This window comes from Diabrotica undecimpunctata, chromosome 7 (assembly GCF_040954645.1).
Source record: "Diabrotica undecimpunctata isolate CICGRU chromosome 7, icDiaUnde3, whole genome shotgun sequence".
NCBI lineage: Eukaryota > Metazoa > Arthropoda > Insecta > Coleoptera > Chrysomelidae > Diabrotica > Diabrotica undecimpunctata.
The window spans coordinates 126,402,979-126,424,793 of NC_092809.1; the positions used below are offsets into that span (position 1 = coordinate 126,402,979).

General features: G+C 31.6%; 1 protein-coding gene across 1 annotated transcript; it reads left to right on the top strand.

Moving 5' to 3' along the window:
- Positions 1-77: 77 nt before the first annotated feature.
- Cpr73D (Cuticular protein 73D) lies at positions 78-18,842 on the top strand. Its single transcript, XM_072538141.1, has 6 exons — positions 78-122; positions 5,750-5,939; positions 6,362-6,566; positions 6,629-6,844; positions 9,222-10,045; positions 11,061-18,842. Exons 1-6 carry the CDS (start codon positions 108-110, stop codon positions 11,531-11,533), a joined length of 1,923 nt encoding a protein of 640 aa, XP_072394242.1. The 5' UTR covers positions 78-107; the 3' UTR covers positions 11,534-18,842.
- The last annotated feature ends 2,973 nt before the right edge of the window (positions 18,843-21,815 follow it).

The following is a 21,815-nucleotide window of genomic DNA, read 5'->3' on the forward strand; positions in this document are numbered from 1 at the left end:
AAATGTGTTAATACCCCACTTTTAAATATAGGAATATAAAAGTTATTTCTTTATTTTTTAAAGACAGTAATGTTTGGAGTTTTGGCAGTGAGTGGGTTTTTGTAGTTATGTATTTTGAAAAAGTGAGTGTTTTCAGTTTTTTTTTACATCTTATTTGGATTAATGTGTAAGGTGGTATCTTTGAGTGGTTAAGTTAAGCACTATTGCGTGAACACTTAATATAATTTAAATAATTGTTTGAAAGAAAACTAGTGAAAAACTAAATATTTATTTAAAGTTTCGCCTTTTACATTAAAAGTAATTAACAGAATTTAACATTTTTCTTATTTCCTATATTCATTGGGAATAAATTAAAATTTTGATTAAAAATTTTACAAAGGGTCATTATAATTTAATATTTTAGCACTATTGCGGAAAAATTCAATTTAGTTTAATTTTGAAAAGAAATGTGAGTAAAAAACTAAATATTTATTTCAAGTTTTTATATTTATTTATATGTTTATTAAATATATTAATTGAAATAAACTAGAATTCCAAGTAGCCTTTTTAATTTTAAAAACTAGCTGACAAAGTTGTCAAAAAACTTTGTAGATCTAGTATACAAGAAATATAAAAAATAATTTTAATATTTTAGTGTATTACAGATACACTGTTTTAAATTTTATAAATAAACTGTTAAGTATAATATTGGATTATATATAATTGGATTACCAATATGCTGAATGCTATGCTCTTAAAAAAGCTTTTAAAAATTAGCTTTTTTTCGTGACACTCGTCCGTCAGGCAAACGACAGTTGTTTTGAGTAGTATGGACCTCTATAACAAGAACCTATATGTTTCCCGCAGTCGATTTTTTAAATTTAATTAGTTATTAACAAATTAAGGCCAAAAAAACGGTAAATTTTCGTTTTATCGTTTAACAGCAAAAAGTGAAGCATTTGAAACAAATTTAAAAGTAAGAAACTTTTAAGTCATATAAAATCCTTTAATATAGCGTGTTCCTATGCTTATTTGTTCCTAATAAAGTTGTAAAATGGGTCAAAAATTTCGGTTTTATATAAACGTTAATAACTTTTCTAAAAATCAACTTATAACCCTTATGTTACACACAATGTTGAGACTTGTGGTACTCCAAATATGATCAAAATTTTAAGTCGATCATCAAATAGCTTAAAAGTAATTTAATTTGTTTTTTCCAAATTTTTTTGTAACAATATAAGTCAGAAAATTATGTAGTTATAGTAATTATACGGGTAGCTTATAAAAGAAGAAAATTTATTGTAATAATATTATTTTAAAAACACAAGAAAAAATAATTTTAAATATTGCAAAAAACATGTCGATTTTTTTTGGGTATAAACAATTAAAATAACTTTTTAACCATTGCCTGCAACAAAATTATTTTTTCATATTTAGAAAGCCTGCATTTTTCTACATATTTAAAAGGAAAACATATTGACCTAAGACACTTTGGAACGAAGTTAGTGCCTTTTTTTTAATTGATAGCAGGTTTGTATATAACAATTAAGAGATCTACTTAGGGTCATCTGAAAGAACATGCTTTAAAATTTTAATGTGCAAAATTGGAAAAAGATTGCATTCTAACGGTATCGTTCACAAAACTTCAAAGGTGTGGTCCTCAAAATCGGCCGACTTTGAAGCTCGTGAGAGCATTGGACGGGAAGGAGCTGTTAGCTGTGTCTAGTTCTCGTTTATGGATTTCGACGTTTCTTTTTTTAATATTTGTATGTACTTTTTGCTTAAATTACGATTATGTATTATTTAAATAATTAAATTGTTGACTCAACCATCTAGTTTGTTTAAACATTTTTTTTAGTTTAAAATTTTTTTAGTAATATTTGAGGTAATTTTTTTTTGTAAAACATAAATATTTATAATTATTATATATTTCTTCAATGAACTTCGTAAATAATTTATTTATAATAGGTTTTATGAAAAAAACAAATTATCCTATTCAATTCTTTCTACATATTCCCTTATAAATAAAAAATATTAAATAAAAATTATATCTATGGAAAATTTTTCTTGGCAACCTATTGATTTATTTATTTATTATTTATCTATTTAACTCTTTTTGAACATATTATAAAAATATGTTTTTTTGCTTCAAAATTACTTTCTTTTTAATAATTAATAATTAATAATTTAACATTACAGTAAATAGTTTACCACGGAAAGCTGTTTATTTAAGCTAAATTTCATTTTTATTTAAACTACTGCTGTATTTATTCCTTTTTTTTTAGATTACTTACCTTAAAAATATATTCTAAAAATTCGAAAATTCGATTTCATTTTGACAATATATTTATACCATATATGTATGGAATATGTATGTGGTCCATAGGTATGAAATAAACTCATTTTGGCGTTATTATGTACTATCTGAAAAAAACCTGAAACAGGTCGATTTTTATTTTTAAATTGACAATTTACTTTATGAAAATATTATCCCCTTCCAGCAACCCCTTTGAATTATAAGCACCCCCTCGAAAATTTTAAATAATAAAGAGGGTCGTCTGGCACCTTGTTAGAAAGAGATTTTAGTCCTCTGTTCAGCAATATAAAGTTTTTTGAGTTTCTGCAATCATAACTGAAAAAATTGATTTTTACAATTAAATAAAATGTTCAACTTGACCACCATTATTCACTTCTTGATAATAACCGAGGCGATTTTGGAATTCTTGTACAACATTTTGTATGACCTCGGGGGTTATTTTGTTAGTTTCTTCCGTTATCCTAACTTTTAAATCCACAATATTGCCCGGTCTATTAAAATATACTTTAGAAATAATCAGGTATTTTCGTATCTGTTCTGCTAAACATTAGGGAAAAAATTTTGAAGATAATAAAATATTAGTCAAAAAGCCAAATAAACAATTGATATGAATCTAGTAGGCTGCTGTCATTTAGGTATTTAAAGTTACTAAAAGACGTCAGTAGAATATTTGTGCGCGTATTAAATTTAATTATGGCTCATTTGTCCGAGACTCAAAGAATAGAATTTTAATTATGATTGGTTTTGATAATAAAACAAGAACTCAAAAGGAGGTTTGTGAAATGTTTAATAATAAATACCCTGGTCAACAAGTTTTGCAGTCTACAGTTAGACAAATTAAAAAGAAGTTTCGTTATACTGGAAGTGCAAAAAATATTGAAAAACCAGGTAGAAATGTTAAATTTACTGATGAAAAAAAGTTAGATGTACTTCTAGAGATTGAGGAAAATCCGCATAAGACAACTCGAAAACTGGCCGCCGTCAATAATGTAAGTAAATCATCTATTTTGAGAGTTTTGCATAAAGAAAAATACCACCCTTACAAAGTTCAGTTGGTTCAGGAGTTAAATGAAGATGATCCCGATAAAAGGCAAGAATTCCGTGAAATGATGATGGACAGAATGAACGCAGATTTGCAGTTCATAAACAAAATAGTTTTTTCTGATGAAGCGACGTTTCATTTAAACGGAACGGTTAACAAACTCAGAGAAAATCCTCACGCAGTATCCTAAAAAAATTAACATTTGGGCTGGTTTCATTAACAATAAAATTATTGGTCCTTATTTTTTTGAGGTCACAGTTGATGGTGAGGTTTATCTAGATTTTTTGATTAACTTTTTAGTGCCTATATTGCGAAGATTTTTTCCTGATGTCAATCATCCAAATGAGATAGATCGATCTATTTACTACCAACAAGACAAAGCTCTTCCGCTTTTTGCACGTATAGTTAGAAATTATTTAAACGAGGTTTTTCCCAATAGGTAGATTTAAAGACTTGGAACGATCGAATGGCCGGCTAGATCCCCGATTTGACTCCTCTCGATTACTTCTTATGGGGTTATTTAAAATCTAAAGTATATTTTAATAGACCAAACAGTATTGCTGTATTAAAAGTTAGGATAACGGAAGAAATTAACAAAATAACCCCCGAAGTCGTACAAAATGTTGTACAAGAATTCCAAAATAGCCTAGGCTATTGTCAAGAAGTGAATGGTGGCCATTTTGAACATTTAAATTAATTGAAAATTACATTGAAAAATACATTCTAAATATTATGTGACATTATTATCTTCATTCAACCTAAGTTTTGTGATAGAGACATTATCAAAATATTACATCTTAAAAATCAATGTTTTCAGTTATGGTTGCACCAAACTTAAAAAAAAACTTTATATTTCTGAATAGAGGACTAAAATCCCTTTCTAACAAGGTGCCACACGACCCCCTTTGTTATTTAAAATTTTCGAGGGGGTGCTTATAATTCAAAGGGGGTGCTGGAAGGGGATAATATGCACATAAGTAAATTGTCAATTTAAGAATAAAAATCGACCTGTTTCAGGTTTTTTTCAGATAGTACATAATAACGCCAAAAATGAATTTATTCCATACATATGGACCGCATGGTATAAACCAATATCATTTTTAGAAACCATTGAATAGATTAATTCGTTTTTTTTTATAAAGAGTGTATGTGGTCTGACCGTTTTGTATATATTTTAGTTTGACAAAAATGTGAATAGAACACAAAAAGACAATATTTGCATTATATTTGGTCAGTTAACGTCTAGCTTTTGTAAAAGAAACACGATTATACCGCTATCAAATCATCGTAATTTTCATTATAAAATAAACCCTAAAAACCCTGATATTAATTATTATTAGTATAACATCATATTATATGTTTGGCTACTCCACGTATTAATATGTTATAATATACTTTTTTCAAAACATGAAAATTTGAGATCCTAAAAAAAAATGAGAAAACAACCAGTCTAAATATTGACGAAGCACCTGTACAGCCATTTGAAAACGACCATTTTTTCTCTCAAATGGGATAAACAAATAGAATTGTTTAAAAGTTACTCGATTGATTGGGCCCATATTTCGCAAATGTGGTAACTACTTAAAAACTCACATTGTGAAATATGTTGTAAATATTTAATAATTATAAACAATTAAAAAAATGCTTACTTTTTGGTTTAATTTGCAATACATTTTTTCTTCATAATGATTTTTTAATTACGAAAATCTCATTTTAAAGAGCAAGTATTTTGAAGAAAGTCGTCTGTTAAACGTTTTCATTTAGATTGCGTAGTTTATTCACAATATTGAAATTGATGAAAAAGTCGCTTTTTTTGCTTAAATGTTAATAAAAAACCATGATACAGAAAAAATTTCGATCCACACGAGATGGTACACCTTTTAATACTAATACCTATGCCTAATACCTACGAGATGGACTTCAATCAGGTAATCCAGTTGAAAAATAGCGCCCAGTAATTTTTCGGTTTTTCAAGTGCTTTGTCGGTTTCGTTTTCTGAGCTATAAATAAATATTAAATATTACGTTGAAAAATATTAATTAATTAATATAAAAATTGTACATTTTCAAATTAAAAAACTTTTTTCAAAATTAAATAAATTAAAAAATTCACTATTGTCATCATCTGTAGCAAGCGCTCTGCGTCTATTTAACGTATGCTTTGCAAATGAAATAATGTCACCGTGATTCGATCTGCACACCATAAGCGCCAAGTATAGTAAAAAATTACTTTTTACTATAAATGGCGCTTAGATATTTGAACTAATGGGTCTATTAGACCCCACCAGACTAACGCAGGGTTAATGATGATATTTTTTCATGACTTTTACTTAATAGTTTTAATATCTTTTTTATATTTATTTATGTTTAGTATACAATTTTAAATAATTCTCTTTAATCATTTTTTCTTAGATTAGTATATTCTTCGTTTTGGTGATTCTAATAACAAACGAAACATCAGCTGGAGATGATGATTATAACGTTTTACATACAAATGGCGCCTACGAATTTGGTTATAATAATCCCGATTCATACCATTATGCACAAGCTAACAGAAATAACGTAGTAAAGGGAGAGTTTGGAGGAAGAAACCCTAAAACCGGTAAGTTATTTTTTCTATTTTAATATAAATTTCACAATTTAACTTAAAGAAGTTACTTATTATTTTTGGTACGAGTTTTTAATATACCAAAAGAACAGGAACTATTTTTTAATTTACTTTTTGGCAATCTCTTGGCAAATTCTACAAAATAATTGGTTTAAGATGTTGTTGCGTGCTCTTTACGATCTGTATTGTTTTGTTATATATATATATATATATATATATATATATATATATATATATATATATATATATATATATATATCCCTCTTTTTCATTCATTTCCACGGTTCATAAATAATTTTGTCTTCTATGAATATTTTTCTGAGATTGCGTGCTGTGAAACTGATGCTCCCAATGGTAATTTGTGGTTCCGATTAACTATCTGATTTACTATTTAAAAACTTTAAGGTTTTTTGTAGGTACAATAGATAGTACCATTTATACAGCTGGCCCAAGAGGTTTCAGACCCAGAGGTAAAAATGTCGTCCGAAAGTATGATTTAAGTCAAGCTGGACCGAGGCCAGTAGGTTCCCGTTACGATCCTTATTTTGATCCCTATGAAGATCCAAGTTATAGTTTCTCCTTTAGAACCAGAACTTATAACAGAGATGAAAATGCAAATAGGTAAGTGTTTGTCCTAACTACAAAGGAAGAACTCCTTTTTAATTTAAGAAATTTTATTGTAGAGTAGGAGATGTAACCGGAAGGTATTCCTATACAGACGACGTAGGAGAGAGACATAATGTCGAATATATTGCTGGTAAAAACACAGGGTTCCACGTTAAGACTCCGTTTCCGGATTCAAATCCAAAAGCTTATGGTCCGCTATATTTTAGAGGAAGGGGAAGACCGATACCAAGGGGAAGAACTTCAATTCAAAGAGGACTTGATGGAAGTTACAAGTATGATATTAATGATAATATTATTGACAAGAATGATTCTAATTTTGTTTTAATTTTCTTTAAAAATATATTGCTAGTCATTTTCATTCACATTTTTTCCCTGTAATGTATCTTCCAATCTTCCAATGTATATACAGGGTGAGTCATAACTATTGGGACATAGACTAAGGACAGGTTATTTGGACCAAAATATGGCTATTGGGCCAAATATGCCTTAATAAAATGTTGCTGAGAAAAAAGATACAGGGTGTTAAAGTTAATTTTTGTTTTTCGTTTTTTGCTAATAGTTTCCCTGTATATTTATAAATTGCTATCAAAATTGGCACAGAGGCATAATCTTAGACAAGAAATAGTATTTTATTTACAATTTTACGTTTTGTCATAGCGGGCGCCACGTGGATCATTCCTAATGATCAAATTAAGTCTAAACTTTTTCTGATGAAACTTTTTAGTAATTTTTATTAGAAAATATGACGTAAACATCATTTTTACGTAAAATTGGTACTCTTGTTTAAACATGATAATTTCAACCGTTTTCGATAAAAACGCAGTCGAACTGCTTAGAGTCTTACAAAAGGATTTCAAATATTATTTCATTTATGAAAAGTATGCTTTGGACTGTCAGATAATTGTTGTTGGTAAATGTCATTTGTTCAGAGTTAATTATTTTTGATGTGACAGTGTAGTGTAATGTTGCATTTTTTAAAAGTAATCATTACTTTTTTTGATTGAAATGCCTCGTCACAATCATTTTACTAATGAAGAAATGCGAGATATGATTTGCGTATACGCACAAGAAAATTTTTGCGGTCGCTCGGCAGCCAGAAGGTATGGAATGTTATACGCAAACAGAAGGCAACCAAATCACTTAACTTTTGCAAGATTATATCGTAGTTTAGGTGAAACTGGGTCATTTTACACTAAAAATCGGGGTGGTCGACCGAAACAAATCACACCTAATCAAGAAGATGAACTTTTGGTTCGAGTAGATGAAAATCCTGAAATCAGTTCACGACATCTATCAGCAGCAACAGGAGTAAATCAGTCGTCTATTAGAATTCTAAAAAAAGAGAACCTCCATCCTTATCACTTCACTCCTGTTCAAAATTTACTTCCAACAGATCTTCCACGACGGTTACAGTTTTGCCAACGTATTCTGAATAAACATCAGCAAAAGTTTTGTGATTTGGTTGCCTTCTGTTTGCGTATAACATTCCATACGTTCTGGCTGCCGAGCGACCGCAAAAATTTTCTTGTGCGTATACGCAAATCATATCTCGCATTTCTTCATTAGTAAAGTGATTGACGAGGCATTTCAATCAAAAAAAGTAATGATTACTTTTAAAAAATGCAACATTACACTACACTGTCACATCAAAAATAATTTACTCTGAACAAATGACATTTACCAACAACAATTATCTGACAGTCCAAAGCATACTTTTCATAAATGAAATAATATTTGAAATACTTTTGTAAGACTCTAAGCAGTTCGACTGCGTTTTTATCAAAAACGGTTGAAATATGTTTAAACAAGAGTACCAATTTTACGTAAAAATGATGTTTACGTCATATTTTCTAATAAAAATTACTAAAAAGTTTCATCAGAAAAAGTTTAGACTCAATTTGATCATTAGGAATGATCCAAGTGGCGCCCTCTATGACAAAACGTAAAATTGTAAATAAAATACTATTTTTTGTCTAAGATTATGCCTCTGTGCCAATTTTGATAGCAATTTATAAATATACAGGGAAACTATTAGCAAAAAACGAAAAACAAAAATTAACTTTACCACTCTGTATCTTTTTTCTCAGCAACATTTTATTTAGGCATATTTGGCCCAATAGCCATATTTTGGTCCAAATAACCAGTCCTTAGTCTATGTCCCAATAGTTATGACTCACCCTGTATATTTTAGACTTTATGGCGGTCTTCCTGCATCCCGACTATTCTAAAGGGTGAATGACTTTGAATTTATCTGTTATTACTAATCGTGCTAATCTATTGATGCCCACTATTTTTATACGGTCTTATCAGAAAAAAATATTGTCTTAGTGATCTCTCTCTCCCCGAATATTTTTTCCTTCTATGATTCTCAAAATATTCATCTCGAAAGGTCTTAATAAGCTTTTAGCAGTATCTATATCGAGTTTATTGATGCAGATTTCATTTATTTTTTGTTTATCTAGCTTACTAGATTATGAAAGTTAGAGATGTCACTTCAAGCTATTTGATTTACGTTACTTGTTTAATGCTTTTTGCATCAAACAGAAAGTGAAAATTTAAATATTTATACTGTTAAGCATAATTTTATATTATTTACAAACTGTCGATTGTTTTAAAATATAATAAATATTGTACTAAATTTTTATTTAGATTTGTATCAGCTGGTCCTGATCAAAGACGGACTGAAACCAGCGATGCTACAGGTCACGTACGTGGATCCTATACATATCTTGATGACAAAGGGGTGCAACATTCAGTTCATTATATAGCAGGACCAGAGACTGGATACAGAGTTCTGAAAACCGTTAAAGGACCACATTTACCAACAGTGTTTCCCTTTAATCGTCCAGATATAATTCCTCCAGATTTTTACGATTACAACGATAAAGATGTCTTCGATACTGCTGCTAGTGGTCACGTAAAACCTGGTAGACCTGGTGGTAGGCCCGGTGGTCGTCCTCCTAGTTCAAAAGATTCTGGACAAGCAGAGCAAGATAATGGAGTCAAAGAAGGAGATAGTGATTTTGGAAAATTGCCAGGTTTTGACGATTCTGGAAGTGACTTTGAATTTGGACAAAAAACACCTTCAGGGATTAAACCTTCTACTGCAGTAGGTGGAAAACCGTCGAAGTCTCCTTATGACGAGGATGGCTCAGATGGTTATGATACAGACTTTGGTGATCTCTTTGGTGATGGCGGAGGAAAAAAAGAGGGACCAGGAAAGGGAGGTTCTAGTAAATTAAAACCTACTACTACAACAAATAAACCTTTTATACCTTCTGATGGATCTTTTGGAAATGGAATATCAAAAGAAGATAGTAGTGGTTCAAAGGAAGATGGAGCTTCAAAACCTAGCAATGAATACATACCTCCTGAGGATGGTAAATCTGGTGAAGGTTCTGAAGAAGATTATGGCTCCAAAGGAGATAGGTTTGGAAAACCAAGTACAGGACCTTCCTCTACAAGACCCTCAGGTATGTTAATAGTTTAAAAATTTTTTTTTATATTAGTAAAGTTCTAGAATATCTTTATCAAATTTAGTCCAACTACCATTAATCTCTTAAGAACTTAATGCTAGTACTCCGTATTTGATTTTATATAATATACATATATGTTATTCTCCTTACGATGACATTTCAAATGTTGGCGATCAACATGGCTATGCTTATTCGGTATAATCTCGCCAAGAATCTTTCTCTCTGGTTCTCTTTTTCCATAGATTTTGCCTTTAAGGAGGAGTTGTAACAAACCACATCTCTACTCATTTCTCATAATATTGCCCAGATATTCTGCTTTCTTTGATTTTTTTGATTTCTTTCTTATTCTACATATAACCTTAACATTAGTCCCCCGATCCATCCATGAATTTGGCTATAGCACCACTTATTTAAAGGAGAGTCAAAAGGTTGAAGGAAAAGCTAAAACAAGGTAAAAACATAACATCTAAGATGGAGACTTTGATTCTAAGTGGTAAATCATTAGTTGTGAAGATATGACTTCATATTTACAAATGATGATCTTGCCTTCCCTATACAGTCTTTTATTTCGATAGAGACGTCCCATTGACTGTTTGTGCTGATATCAAGGTATGTGTAGTTATTGACTCTTAGATAGTTAGATAGGTAATACTTTGTATGTGTTTATGTTCTTTTTGTCCATACTCTTGATTAATATGTGATTTGCATGGTATTATCATAAATCATATGAGTTACTCATAGTTTTAATATCACCATGTAAGAGACACTATATCTGTGTGTGATACGGGGAGACATAAATGGGAGTTGAATGCCTTGTGAAGACCAGTTATTTAAAATCCTATCCAGTCTGTGACCCTTGGTGCGATTATTTTAAAAACAAAAGGTACTATATCTACAATTCAGCCTAAACACCCTATACATGTATGTATTGCGATATAAACTGTAGAATAAAAAAAAATAATTTACTAAATAAGTAGTCGGTTTAAAACTTGTATTTGTTCCTTGTTTACAGGTTCATATAGACCATCGGGTAGACCTCAAAGCACATTTTCAACAGAAGACGACGATTTCGGCTTATTCGGTAGTGAGACCAATCGACCAAAACCACCATACCATGGCAATACCGGATCTACAGGTCCAGTTATCACCATAGGAGCTCCAAACAAAAATTGTCCTAGATGTCAAGGTGCTGTCTTGACCAACGTTGGAGACACATACCTCTCAGTGCCTCCAGGAGTATCGGTACGAGCTCATGTACAAGCAATAGATTTACTTCCCTACAGTTCTAGATTTCCCGGTCCAAGTGCACAATACAAGTCTGAGTTACCGCTTAACACTGAACAACTCAATTCAGAAAATGACGAAATTGTCGGCGAAGTAGATATAACCACCGAAAGTGACGGTGAAGAATTCAGTACGGAAGAAACTACAACAGATGCCGACGTTACAACCACTCTACCTAATACAAGTGCACCTACTACTTAAATTTAAAATATTTAGATCAGGTAAACGTTCTCAAAATGTGCAAAACATGGTTTTAAAAGCCATAGAATAACATAAAACAGTTTTTTCACTCATCAAATAATTTAATAAACGATGCATTTGATAAAAATACAATAAGTGAAAAATTTGTAATTATTTTACATTAAGTTGGTATACATCGTTTCTTATCTTTTATCTCCATCACATTCTCTCATATATTTTCGTTCTTTATGTATTTTTCACTTTCGCTAGTAGTATTTTCAATACAAGGTAGCTTATAACTATTCGGACATAAGGCCTGGTTGTTTGGACCAAAATAATGAATCAAAGATCTGTTTTTTTGTTGATTAATATTATATCTTGTGGGTGAATAATTTTTTACTGTAAAAGTCTAGTGTATTGTTGCATTTTTATGACTACCATTACGTTTTCGATTGAAATCTCCTGTCACAATTATTTTACAATTAATGAAATACGGAATATGATTTGCGTATACGCACAAAAAAAATTTCGTAGTCGCTCGAGAGCCAGATGGTATGGATGGTGGATAAAACTTTTGCAAATTTATTTCCTGGATTAGGTGAAATAAAGACATTTCACACTAACAATTGGGGTGGTTAATCGGAATGAATCACTCCAGAAAGTTTTGTTCTAGTCCGTATCATTTGTATACTTTACTTAAGTAGGTTGGCGCAGCAGCAACAGGAACCTTAGTACTTAGTGTATGTGTTAATAGTTATGTCTCACCATGTACACTTTCTTGCGATATTATCTTACTTTTTATAATCAAGCATATCAAGAAAGTTTATTAAAACAGTCTTTATATCTACATTTTTCTATACTTTCTACTCTATAGTAAATGGTAATGGGACAACAGATGGTATCGATATATATCAAAACATTAAATACTCGAACAAAATCAAGATAAGCAGATATATTTAAAATCAAAAGTTGTTTCTACAACAAAGTAGTTCATAGAACAAGAGTCACACTGAGAGTTTTCAGGCAATAATAGCCACTGCACTCAGCGTGAGCCCATTGTCTTCCACACACATCTGTATCATAGTTCAGTTTTTACACCAAACTCACCACAAAATGAGCCCATTTCAGTGTTTTCGGAAAATAATTCAAATCTGTCATTAAATTCGTTGTCATCACATATTTTTGATTTATCTTTATCTTCTTCGGAAGTCGATTCTTCAAAATTAATTTGTTTTCGACACCTTCTTCCTTTATTGGTAGCCTTGTGTTTTAATGCACCCAATTTTATTTGGGATTTATTTTCAATTTTTAATTGTTTACTATTTTTCACTCTTCCACATTTTGAGCTTCAGATTTGGGACGACCTTTGGATCCTGTATAATTTTTTTAGTCTACGCTTGGCTTCAAAGTCCCTAATTTCTTTTTTGTCCTCTGCTTCTTCCAAAACCATTTTCACAGGGGTACCTACTCAGAAGTACTCAGTCATAATTACTGAGTGTTGTTTTCTGGAATTTTTTGGGTTTGGTTTATCATCATTGAATGACTTTGGAAGAGGTGATACAGATTCCAAAATGTCTACGAAATGAGAGAGACTCTCAGTGGATTTTGGACAAGAATTTGGACAACATTCGTGTTCGAACTACCAGGTAATGAATTTTCATAAATCCCACTTAATTTTAAGCTGGTTGTTGTCTTGATTCCCAATTTCTATACCATATCTTTTGGATTAGGTTTCAAAATTTCACAAGTTTTGACAAAAGTCTCGTTAACACCTGTAAGGTCCCCAATGACATTATGTGCTCGTGAAGAGTGGCACCAAGTGCTGGTTCATCAATATTTTCACAGTCAACGATGACTGGAGTTTTATTGTCTTGTACAGTAATAAAGTATATCAGTAAATTTTTTGGACTGTACGGTAATATCTCTGAACTCTGAAGCTAAACTCTAAAACTCTTTTATCCATCGTTGCGATCTTCAAGTAAGCTTCATTAAATATAGATGCTATGTCCTACATAGAAATCTTCTAAAATTGGTTTTCTCTCAAGAACCTGTCACACTGTATGTTGAATGCTTTCTTCAGGGGGCAACAAAATAACAGGTCCAAAGGCTTTAGTTTATGTGATGTGTGAGGTGGTATTGGGACAACATATATATGATTAGATCTACAATAATCATCACTATCAAGGGAGATATGACTCCCGTGATTGTTCTTAATCAATAAGACGGGATCTTCCTCTGTTCGTTTTATGTTGTTTTTGAAATGTGTGAGCCACTGCATGAAGAGATCTTCATTTGACCAGCCATTATGGGAGCATTTGTAAATGACTCCAGCTGGTCTACCTTTCTCTAACTGAAGTGAGATCCTTTGCCTAGAATATAAACACATGGGCAGTATATACACACCTGAGCACTCAAAGTGCAAACAATCGTAATGTTTCTACCTATTTCCCAACTTGTGACAGAGCCCACCTAATTTCGATCCTTAGTATCTAGCACCTTTTCAGGTTTTTGTAATGTTGATATACCGATTTTATCCCTATTAAATATTCTAGTGGACTTTAAAGGATGTTTCTTGTAAACTGTTTCCAAATTGAAAAAAAAATAAATCCACTTCAAATTTGTTAAATGCAATAACTCGGTTCAGAGGTGTTGCTGAGGGTTGTCTTAGGCTTAAGGTAGCATTCCTCTTACAAAATCCAAAAACCCAGTCCTCCCCAGCCATGTTGGTACCTTTAATAAAATTGTGTTTTACGTTTAACTCTTCAGCAAGATCATACGCAAGTCTCGGTAAGTTTGTCAAAGTAACGAAATAAAACTGGTTTGTCAAAAAATCAACTCGGATAAAACATTATTTGATAGTTGCGTCACGATGCGTATTGATATCGAAATAAAAATATATCTACCAAGCCTAGGAATGATTCCAAGGAATTGTTATATGTAGCTACTGACCGAGAAGCATTTTAGCTTCTCGCTAGCCTAATCGATAGCCAACGCTTGAAAACAAGCATTGCACTCAATAAAAATAAAATGCTGTACTTAACTTCAATTTGTGCAACGTGTCCCAGGTATTGTAATTTTTTCATTTTAATAGTCCATACTATCTCTTTTTTTTTAATTTATTATATATTGTGGCTAATATATTCTTTTTATTATTAGAAAAAGACAATTATTTCATCTTTGATTCTTTTAGTTGGGATTTTTGATATTAGTCAAAAACAACTGGTATATTCATAAACACTGTATATCTAATTACTTTGATAATTATTTACAAAATAAGGAATGACTTATTAAATATTATTACTTGCGAGCTGAAATACTTCACTTCACCATTACTGGTTGCCTATATAGTTACTAAAAGCATACATTTAAAGTTGTTGCGTTGTAAGTCACAGTGATTCATTTACACAATATAATTTCATTTGAAATTTGTAGTTCATTAAGAATTAAAAATCCGCAAATTAAACTTGCACTTAACTTTTGCAGTAATATAAAATATGGTTGACTGTTTCAGGCTCTTTGCTTCAGGGGCTACAGTTTAAGTTTCCATAAAACAGTCTTCATCCCTATTATCGCTATATCGCAATTTACATTTTTCCAAGTGGCTTTACTTTGACTTTTTGGAATTGTTGTTTCCAATTTTTCGTAGAATTTCTCGACTGTTATGTCGTCTGCTGTACTCGCATAAACTTGTATGATATTGAGTTTTTGTGGTTTGCCTTCCAGTTTAAGGAGAACTATACTATCAGAGAAGTAAACATAATTGTCATTATGTGTTCTAAAATAGCCCTCTCCCAAACAATGTGTTTCAGCTAGTCCAGAGATTTCAATGGTATACCTTGCTAGCTCTCTTTCAATAAATGACAGCTCTGACAAGATTCCCTGCCCTATTGCATCGCAGTATCAAAACCGTTCTACTGATACAACTCTGCTTGTGAAAATCCAATGAATCCAATGATGTGAAAAAGAGAAGGATGTATGGAGGTTAGCTGGATAGAGGATTGGGAACTGTTTTCTCCTATGAGGAGCTTAGAAGAAAAACAGTAGCTGACGTAGGGGCAGGGTTGCCAAGCTCTGAAGTATTCTGTCCTTTATTAGGAACTGTAAACGAGTACTACCCGTTACCCCAATCATCGGCTTATCGGATGTTATTAATTAATGCTTATGCAAATAACTCCTCCGAATACAGGTTAAATAATAATGGCAACAGTATGTAACCTTGTCTAATTCTTTGGAATTTGATGGTCTTAGTGTCTCCATCTCCGTTCCAATAAATGCATTTTGATCCCAATAGAGTTCACGTATTATGTTTATATCACTGATATCGATGTTTTTTGTAAAGATTGTATTAGTTTTTAGTACTTGATTTTATCAAAGGCCTTTTCATAATATATTAAACATAAATATGCATCATTTTGTTAAATGCGATATTTTTGCATAAGCACAATGAAACTAAACAAGACCTCTCGGGTTTCCATATCTTTCCCGAAACCAAGTTGTTCTGAGTCCATTTTCCCCTATCATTTATGCTTGTTAGTGTGCTACACTGTTTGCTATTTCTATTTCCAGTAAGTTCCGTTATTTTATTGCAGATAAATTTGTCGTCGTATTTTTTTCTGTAAGTCTTCTATCTCTTTACATGTTTCTATAAGCTACTTCTTCTTTGCTGCTATGGTGAAAGGTGGGTCGTCTTAATCTAGAGTAGGCATTCTGCCCTATTAGCCGGTTTCCTTTTTTATATCATACCGATATCTGACAAATCAATCGTTTACTAAGCCAAATAATGTTTATATAAAACTGATGAAACTCCAAGGTTACTTAAATTGCAACAAAAGTATTTTGAAACTAGATACACATTGTTATACCTATACCATACGTGTATCCTAGATTTCTGATTTCTGATAAATAATAATTTATTATATTAGAATATTATTGATAATTTGAATATTTTTGGATCACTGTTATATCAGTATTTTTAGGATACGTCTTTGATATATACTACACAGCCTCAACTATCTTTCTTCTTTGGGAAGTTCGTTATATTTACTGTTATATTTATTCTGATGTTGTTTTCTCAAATTCATCATCTCTAATATTTCATCAGTAATCTATGGTTTTTTGCCTATTGGTTTGTGTTTCTAGGTGATTAAATTGTTTTCAATTTGTTTAATTATTGTTTTTAATTCAGACCACAACTTACCGGGATCTTCATTCTCTCACTCTACTTTCCGGATTTCTATTCTAAAGATCACGATACTTTTGATTAATGTGACCTGTTACATTGTTCTTCTGTTATTCTTTCTTCAGTAAGTTTATGTCTGGTCTTGGTTCTTCCTTTTTTGATTTGATTTTTTTATTTAATTTTTAAATTTGGCAGTAAGCAAGGTGTGGTTGGTGGAAACATCTGCACCGGGAAAAGCTTTTGTACATATAATACTATTTCGGTATCTTTGATTAATCATTTTGTAGTCTATCTGATTTCTGATACATTTTTCTTTATTGTTTTGTGGCGTTTTCACATGTATAATCTGTGAGCTGGTAGTTTGATCGATTCTTGACAGTTGTTTACTGTTCTGTTTCTGTGATAAAATATTCCGTGAAACTCGCCATTGCATTTGAAACTAACTGTACATTAATAAAGAAATTCCAATGAAATTTTATATTCTTTCGTGCACTAGTATCTTATTTTTCTTTTTTTTTGGTGCCTATCCTCTGTGGATGTTGGCAATCACATTGGTCCATACAACTTTGTTGACAGCTGCTATAAATAGATGTATGGTAGTTATTCCTGCCCATTGTCTGATGTTCTTAAACTACAATGTGCTTCTGCGCCCTTGAGATCTTTTGCCTTCTATCTTGCCTTGTAAAATTAATTGAATTAGTTGATACTTCTCATTGCGCATCACATGCCCTAAATATGTCATCTTTCTGATTTTCACGATACGCATAATTTCCAGATCTTTATTCATACGTTGGATCACGGTGTTGTTTTTAACATGGATGGATATAGGAAATTCTGAGCATGCGGCGTTAGCACCACATTTCGAAGGCTTCTAATCGTTTGGATGTTGCCTCCGTCAAGGTCCAGGCTTCGACTCCATACAAAAGGGTAGAAAATACATAGCATCTCTAGACTCGTGTTCTTATATCAATGTTCAGGTGCATATTACATAAAATATTCCTGAGGCGATTGAAGACAGCTCTCGCCTTTTCTATACGACATCTTATTTCTTGTAAGTCGTCCCATTCCTTATTTAGGCTGTTATTACGTCGTTTTTACTTACTACAAGAATTTTGGTCTTCTTACAGTTTAATTTCATGCCGTATCTGTCACAGGCTTCCACTACACGGTCTAATAATGTTTGCAGATCCTCCGCATTATCAGCAATCAAAACCGTATCGTCCGCATATCTTAAATTGTTTATGATTTCACCATTGATTTTTATATCTTCTCTTAAACCATCAATAGCTACCCTGAACAGCATTTCCGAATAAGTATTGAACAACGTCGGTGATAAAATGCAGCCCTGACGTACTTCCCGTTTTATCGTGAATTCTTATAATTCTGTAATCAGAGCATCTGGTGACATTTGCCTTTTTGGAGAGAGGGATGATGGTGGAAACTAGCCAATCTCTAGGAAATTCTGCAGTTTCATAGATTTTGTTCAGTAGACTCGTTAGGAGTTTGAGTTGGTTGTTTTCAAATAGTTTCAATATTTCAGCTTGTATGTTATCAGGTCCAGGTGCTTTGTTGGTTTTTAGTCTTTTTATAGCATATGTTACTTCACTGAGCGTTATTTTTCTTCGTTCTTCCGTTAGCTCTAATATTTATTGTCTCATTCATGCCTGTTTCTTAATATTTTTTTTTGTTTTTTATTGCTTTCTTCCTAAACTCTTTAACGTAATATACCAACTACAGTTATTTAAAATTTCATATAAAGTTTTTTTTATCTTACTTTAAAAACACATTGCATTTATTTTTATCGAAAACTTTGAAATACTTTCCATACCTGCAGTATAAATAGGGTAAATGATTTTTAATAATGTATATGACCCCTATTTTCACTTGCTGTTTTACAGACTGACCATTCATCATATAAAATATGTTATAGAATTTCGTATATGTATGTCAAATAACATAATTTTGTAAAAATCTATAATATTTAAATAAATTATTTATACAAATTCCATATTAATCATTTTCCTACCTTTTCCGCTATATAATTTTATTGACAAAACTAGATGTTCAGCGAAATCTCATATCTTCTACCATGTGGGCAGAACGAGTCAGATTGATCACATCTTAATAGATTCAAGGCATGTAACATACGTAATAAATTAAAGAAGTTACAGAGGCGCAAACATAGACTCCGACCATGGTCTAGTGATCTCAACATTAAGGGCTAGAATTTTAAACACCAGTAAAGAAAATAAAATGGATAGGAAAAAATGGAATGTGCAAAAGCTGAGAGGTGCGACAATTGCAGAATGGTACGGAGAAAACATTATCAACAGAAGGCCAGACAGATATGGACTCGTACTGGAGCAGAATAAAGGAGAACATTGAAGCAGCACCGAAAGATGAAATAATAACAGATATTGTGCCCGTAAAAATCATTGGTTTGACGATGCATGTAATAATGTAAAGAAAGAAAAAAATTAAGCCTACAGAAAGATGATTACCCGACGAACTAGATCAAATGTAGGGAATTACCAGACACAGAGAAGATAAGAAAAAAAGATATACTAAAGAAAAAAAAAGAAACCGCTTAAATAAGGAACTTAAATATATAGAAAACCTCAACAGAGAGCAATAATTCAGAGCATTCTACAATAAGGTTAACATCAACAGAAAAGAATTCAAGGCAACCACAAGTCAATGCAGAAGTCAGTATGGCGACCTATTAACAACAAGAAAAGATGTATTGAATAGATGGGTGAAATACTTTAACCAGGAACTTAATATAGAGGAAGAAGAAGAAAACCTGGAAGACGAAAGAATGAGGTAAGGGGAACATACGAAAAGAAAGAGTTGAGACTATTGTAGTTGAAGAAAATTAGACAATGGGCAGGAATGACTACCATACATCTATTTAGAGCAGCTGTCAATAAAGTTGTATGGGCCAACGTGATTGCCAACATCCACAGAGGATAGGCACCAAAAGAAGAAGAAAAATAAAATACTAGTGCACGAAAGAATAGAAAATTTCATTGGAATTTCTTTATTAATGTACAGTTAGTTTCAAATGCAATGGCGAGTTTCACGGAATATTTTATCACAGAAATGAAAGAAAAACAGACTACTTTAGTTCTGCCAAGAACCGAATATGATTGTTATGAATGCATGGTCCAAACTACCAGCTCACAGATTATACATGTGCAAAACGCCACAAAACAATAAAGAAAAATGTATCAGAAATCAGATAGACTACATAATGATTAATCAAAGATACCGAAATAGCATTATATGTGCAAAAACTTTCCCCAGTGCAGATGTTTCCACCAACCACACCTTGCTTACTGCCAAATTAAAAAATTAAATAAAAAAATCAAAAAAAAAAGGAAGAACCAAGACATAAACTTACTGAAGAAAAAGTAACAGAAGCACAATATAACAGGTCACATTAATCAAAAATATCTTCAGAATAGAAATTCGGAAAGTAGAGTGAGAGAATAAAGATCCCGGCAAGTTGTGGTCTGGATTAAAAACAATAATTAAACAAATTGAAAACAATTTACTCACCTAAAAACACAAACCAATAGGCAAAAAGCCATAGATTACTGATGAAATATTAGAAATGACGAATTTGAGAAAACAACATAAGAATAAAAATATAACAGTAAATATAACGAACTTCCCAAAGAAGAAAGATAGTTGAGGCTATGTAGTATATATCAAAGACGTATCCTAAAAATATTGATATAACAGTGATCCAAAAATATTCAAATTATCAATAATATTCTAATACAATAAATTATTATTTTTAAGAAATCAGAAATCTAGGATACACGTATGGTATAACAATGTTTGTCTAGTTTCAAAATACTTCTGTTGCAATTTAAGCGTAATCTTGGAGATTCATCAGTTTTATATTAACATTATTTGGCTTAGTAAACGAGATGATTTGTCAGATATCGATAGGATATAAAAAGGTAAACAGACGAGCAATCGAGGTCAATTAATAATCCTAATATAATTTCGTCGGTTGTTTTTTGTAATTAAATTAAATCGTGTTACATCGTCAACTAAGTACTATATAAATCATTTAAGTAAGAAATGTTTTATGTTTATAGTCTGAAACTCCGTACCTCTAAGATGACCGGCTAATAGGGCAGAATGCCTACTCTAGATTAAGACGACCCACCTTTCACCATAGCAGCAAAGAAGAAGTAGCTTATAGAAACATGTAAAGAGATAGAAGACTTACAGAAAAAAACACGACGACAAATTTATCTGCAAGAAAATAAAGGAACTTACTAGAAATAGAAATAACAGACAGTGTAGTACACTAAGAAGCATAAATAATAGGGGGAAATAGACTCTGAACAACTTGGTTTCGGGAACGATATGGAAACCCGAGTCTTTACATAAAAATACCACAAGAAAATAGCTTTAGGTCAAGTACAGGAAAGTAATTAAAAACTTAAACATTTATGTAGTAGAGTCAAATAAACATCCACTGCTAGGCAGGGAGTGGATTAGGCAATCACAGTTGAATTTACAAAATGAAATCTTTAGTGTAGATTTAAATGTGCAATCAAAATTACAAAGTTTACTAGCGGACCAACTCGACATCGAGTTTTGATGTAAGATTTGCTGATATTTAAGAGGGGCGGAGTCTAACGATCCATCGTTTCCGTCGCCTGGAGTAAATGTTCCAAAAATCCTAAAAATAAACTGTATCGACGCCAATTTTTTTAAATTGAAAATCGATACAGTAGTTTTTTAGGATTTTCAGGAAGATTTACATTAGGAAACGGAAACAATATGATTGTTAGACTCCGCCCCTCTTAAATAAAAAACGGAAGTAAAACCGGAAGTAACTTTTTTTTGCATATTTTAGATTGTAAAATGCCACGTTTAAGAAAAAGAAGTCGGTTTGAGAACTCTAACTATTTAACTAACTAAATTTATATTTAAACATTATTTAAATTTAAAAAATACAGAAAACAGTATGATGCTCCGCGCTAGTCTACACTACCGCCTACTGTTCCACTTTTTTGAGAATACGCCACAATTTTACTTTATAAGTTTATTTTTTATTTATTTATTTAAAATAAACCTAATTTAAAGTAAAATTGTGGC

Coding starts and splice junctions, on each gene's coding strand:
- Cpr73D (XM_072538141.1), top strand. Junction 6,567..6,628: donor AGAGATGAAAATGCAAATAG/GTAAGTGTTTGT, acceptor ATTTTATTGTAG/AGTAGGAGATGTAACCGGAA. Junction 10,046..11,060: donor TTCCTCTACAAGACCCTCAG/GTATGTTAATAG, acceptor CCTTGTTTACAG/GTTCATATAGACCATCGGGT.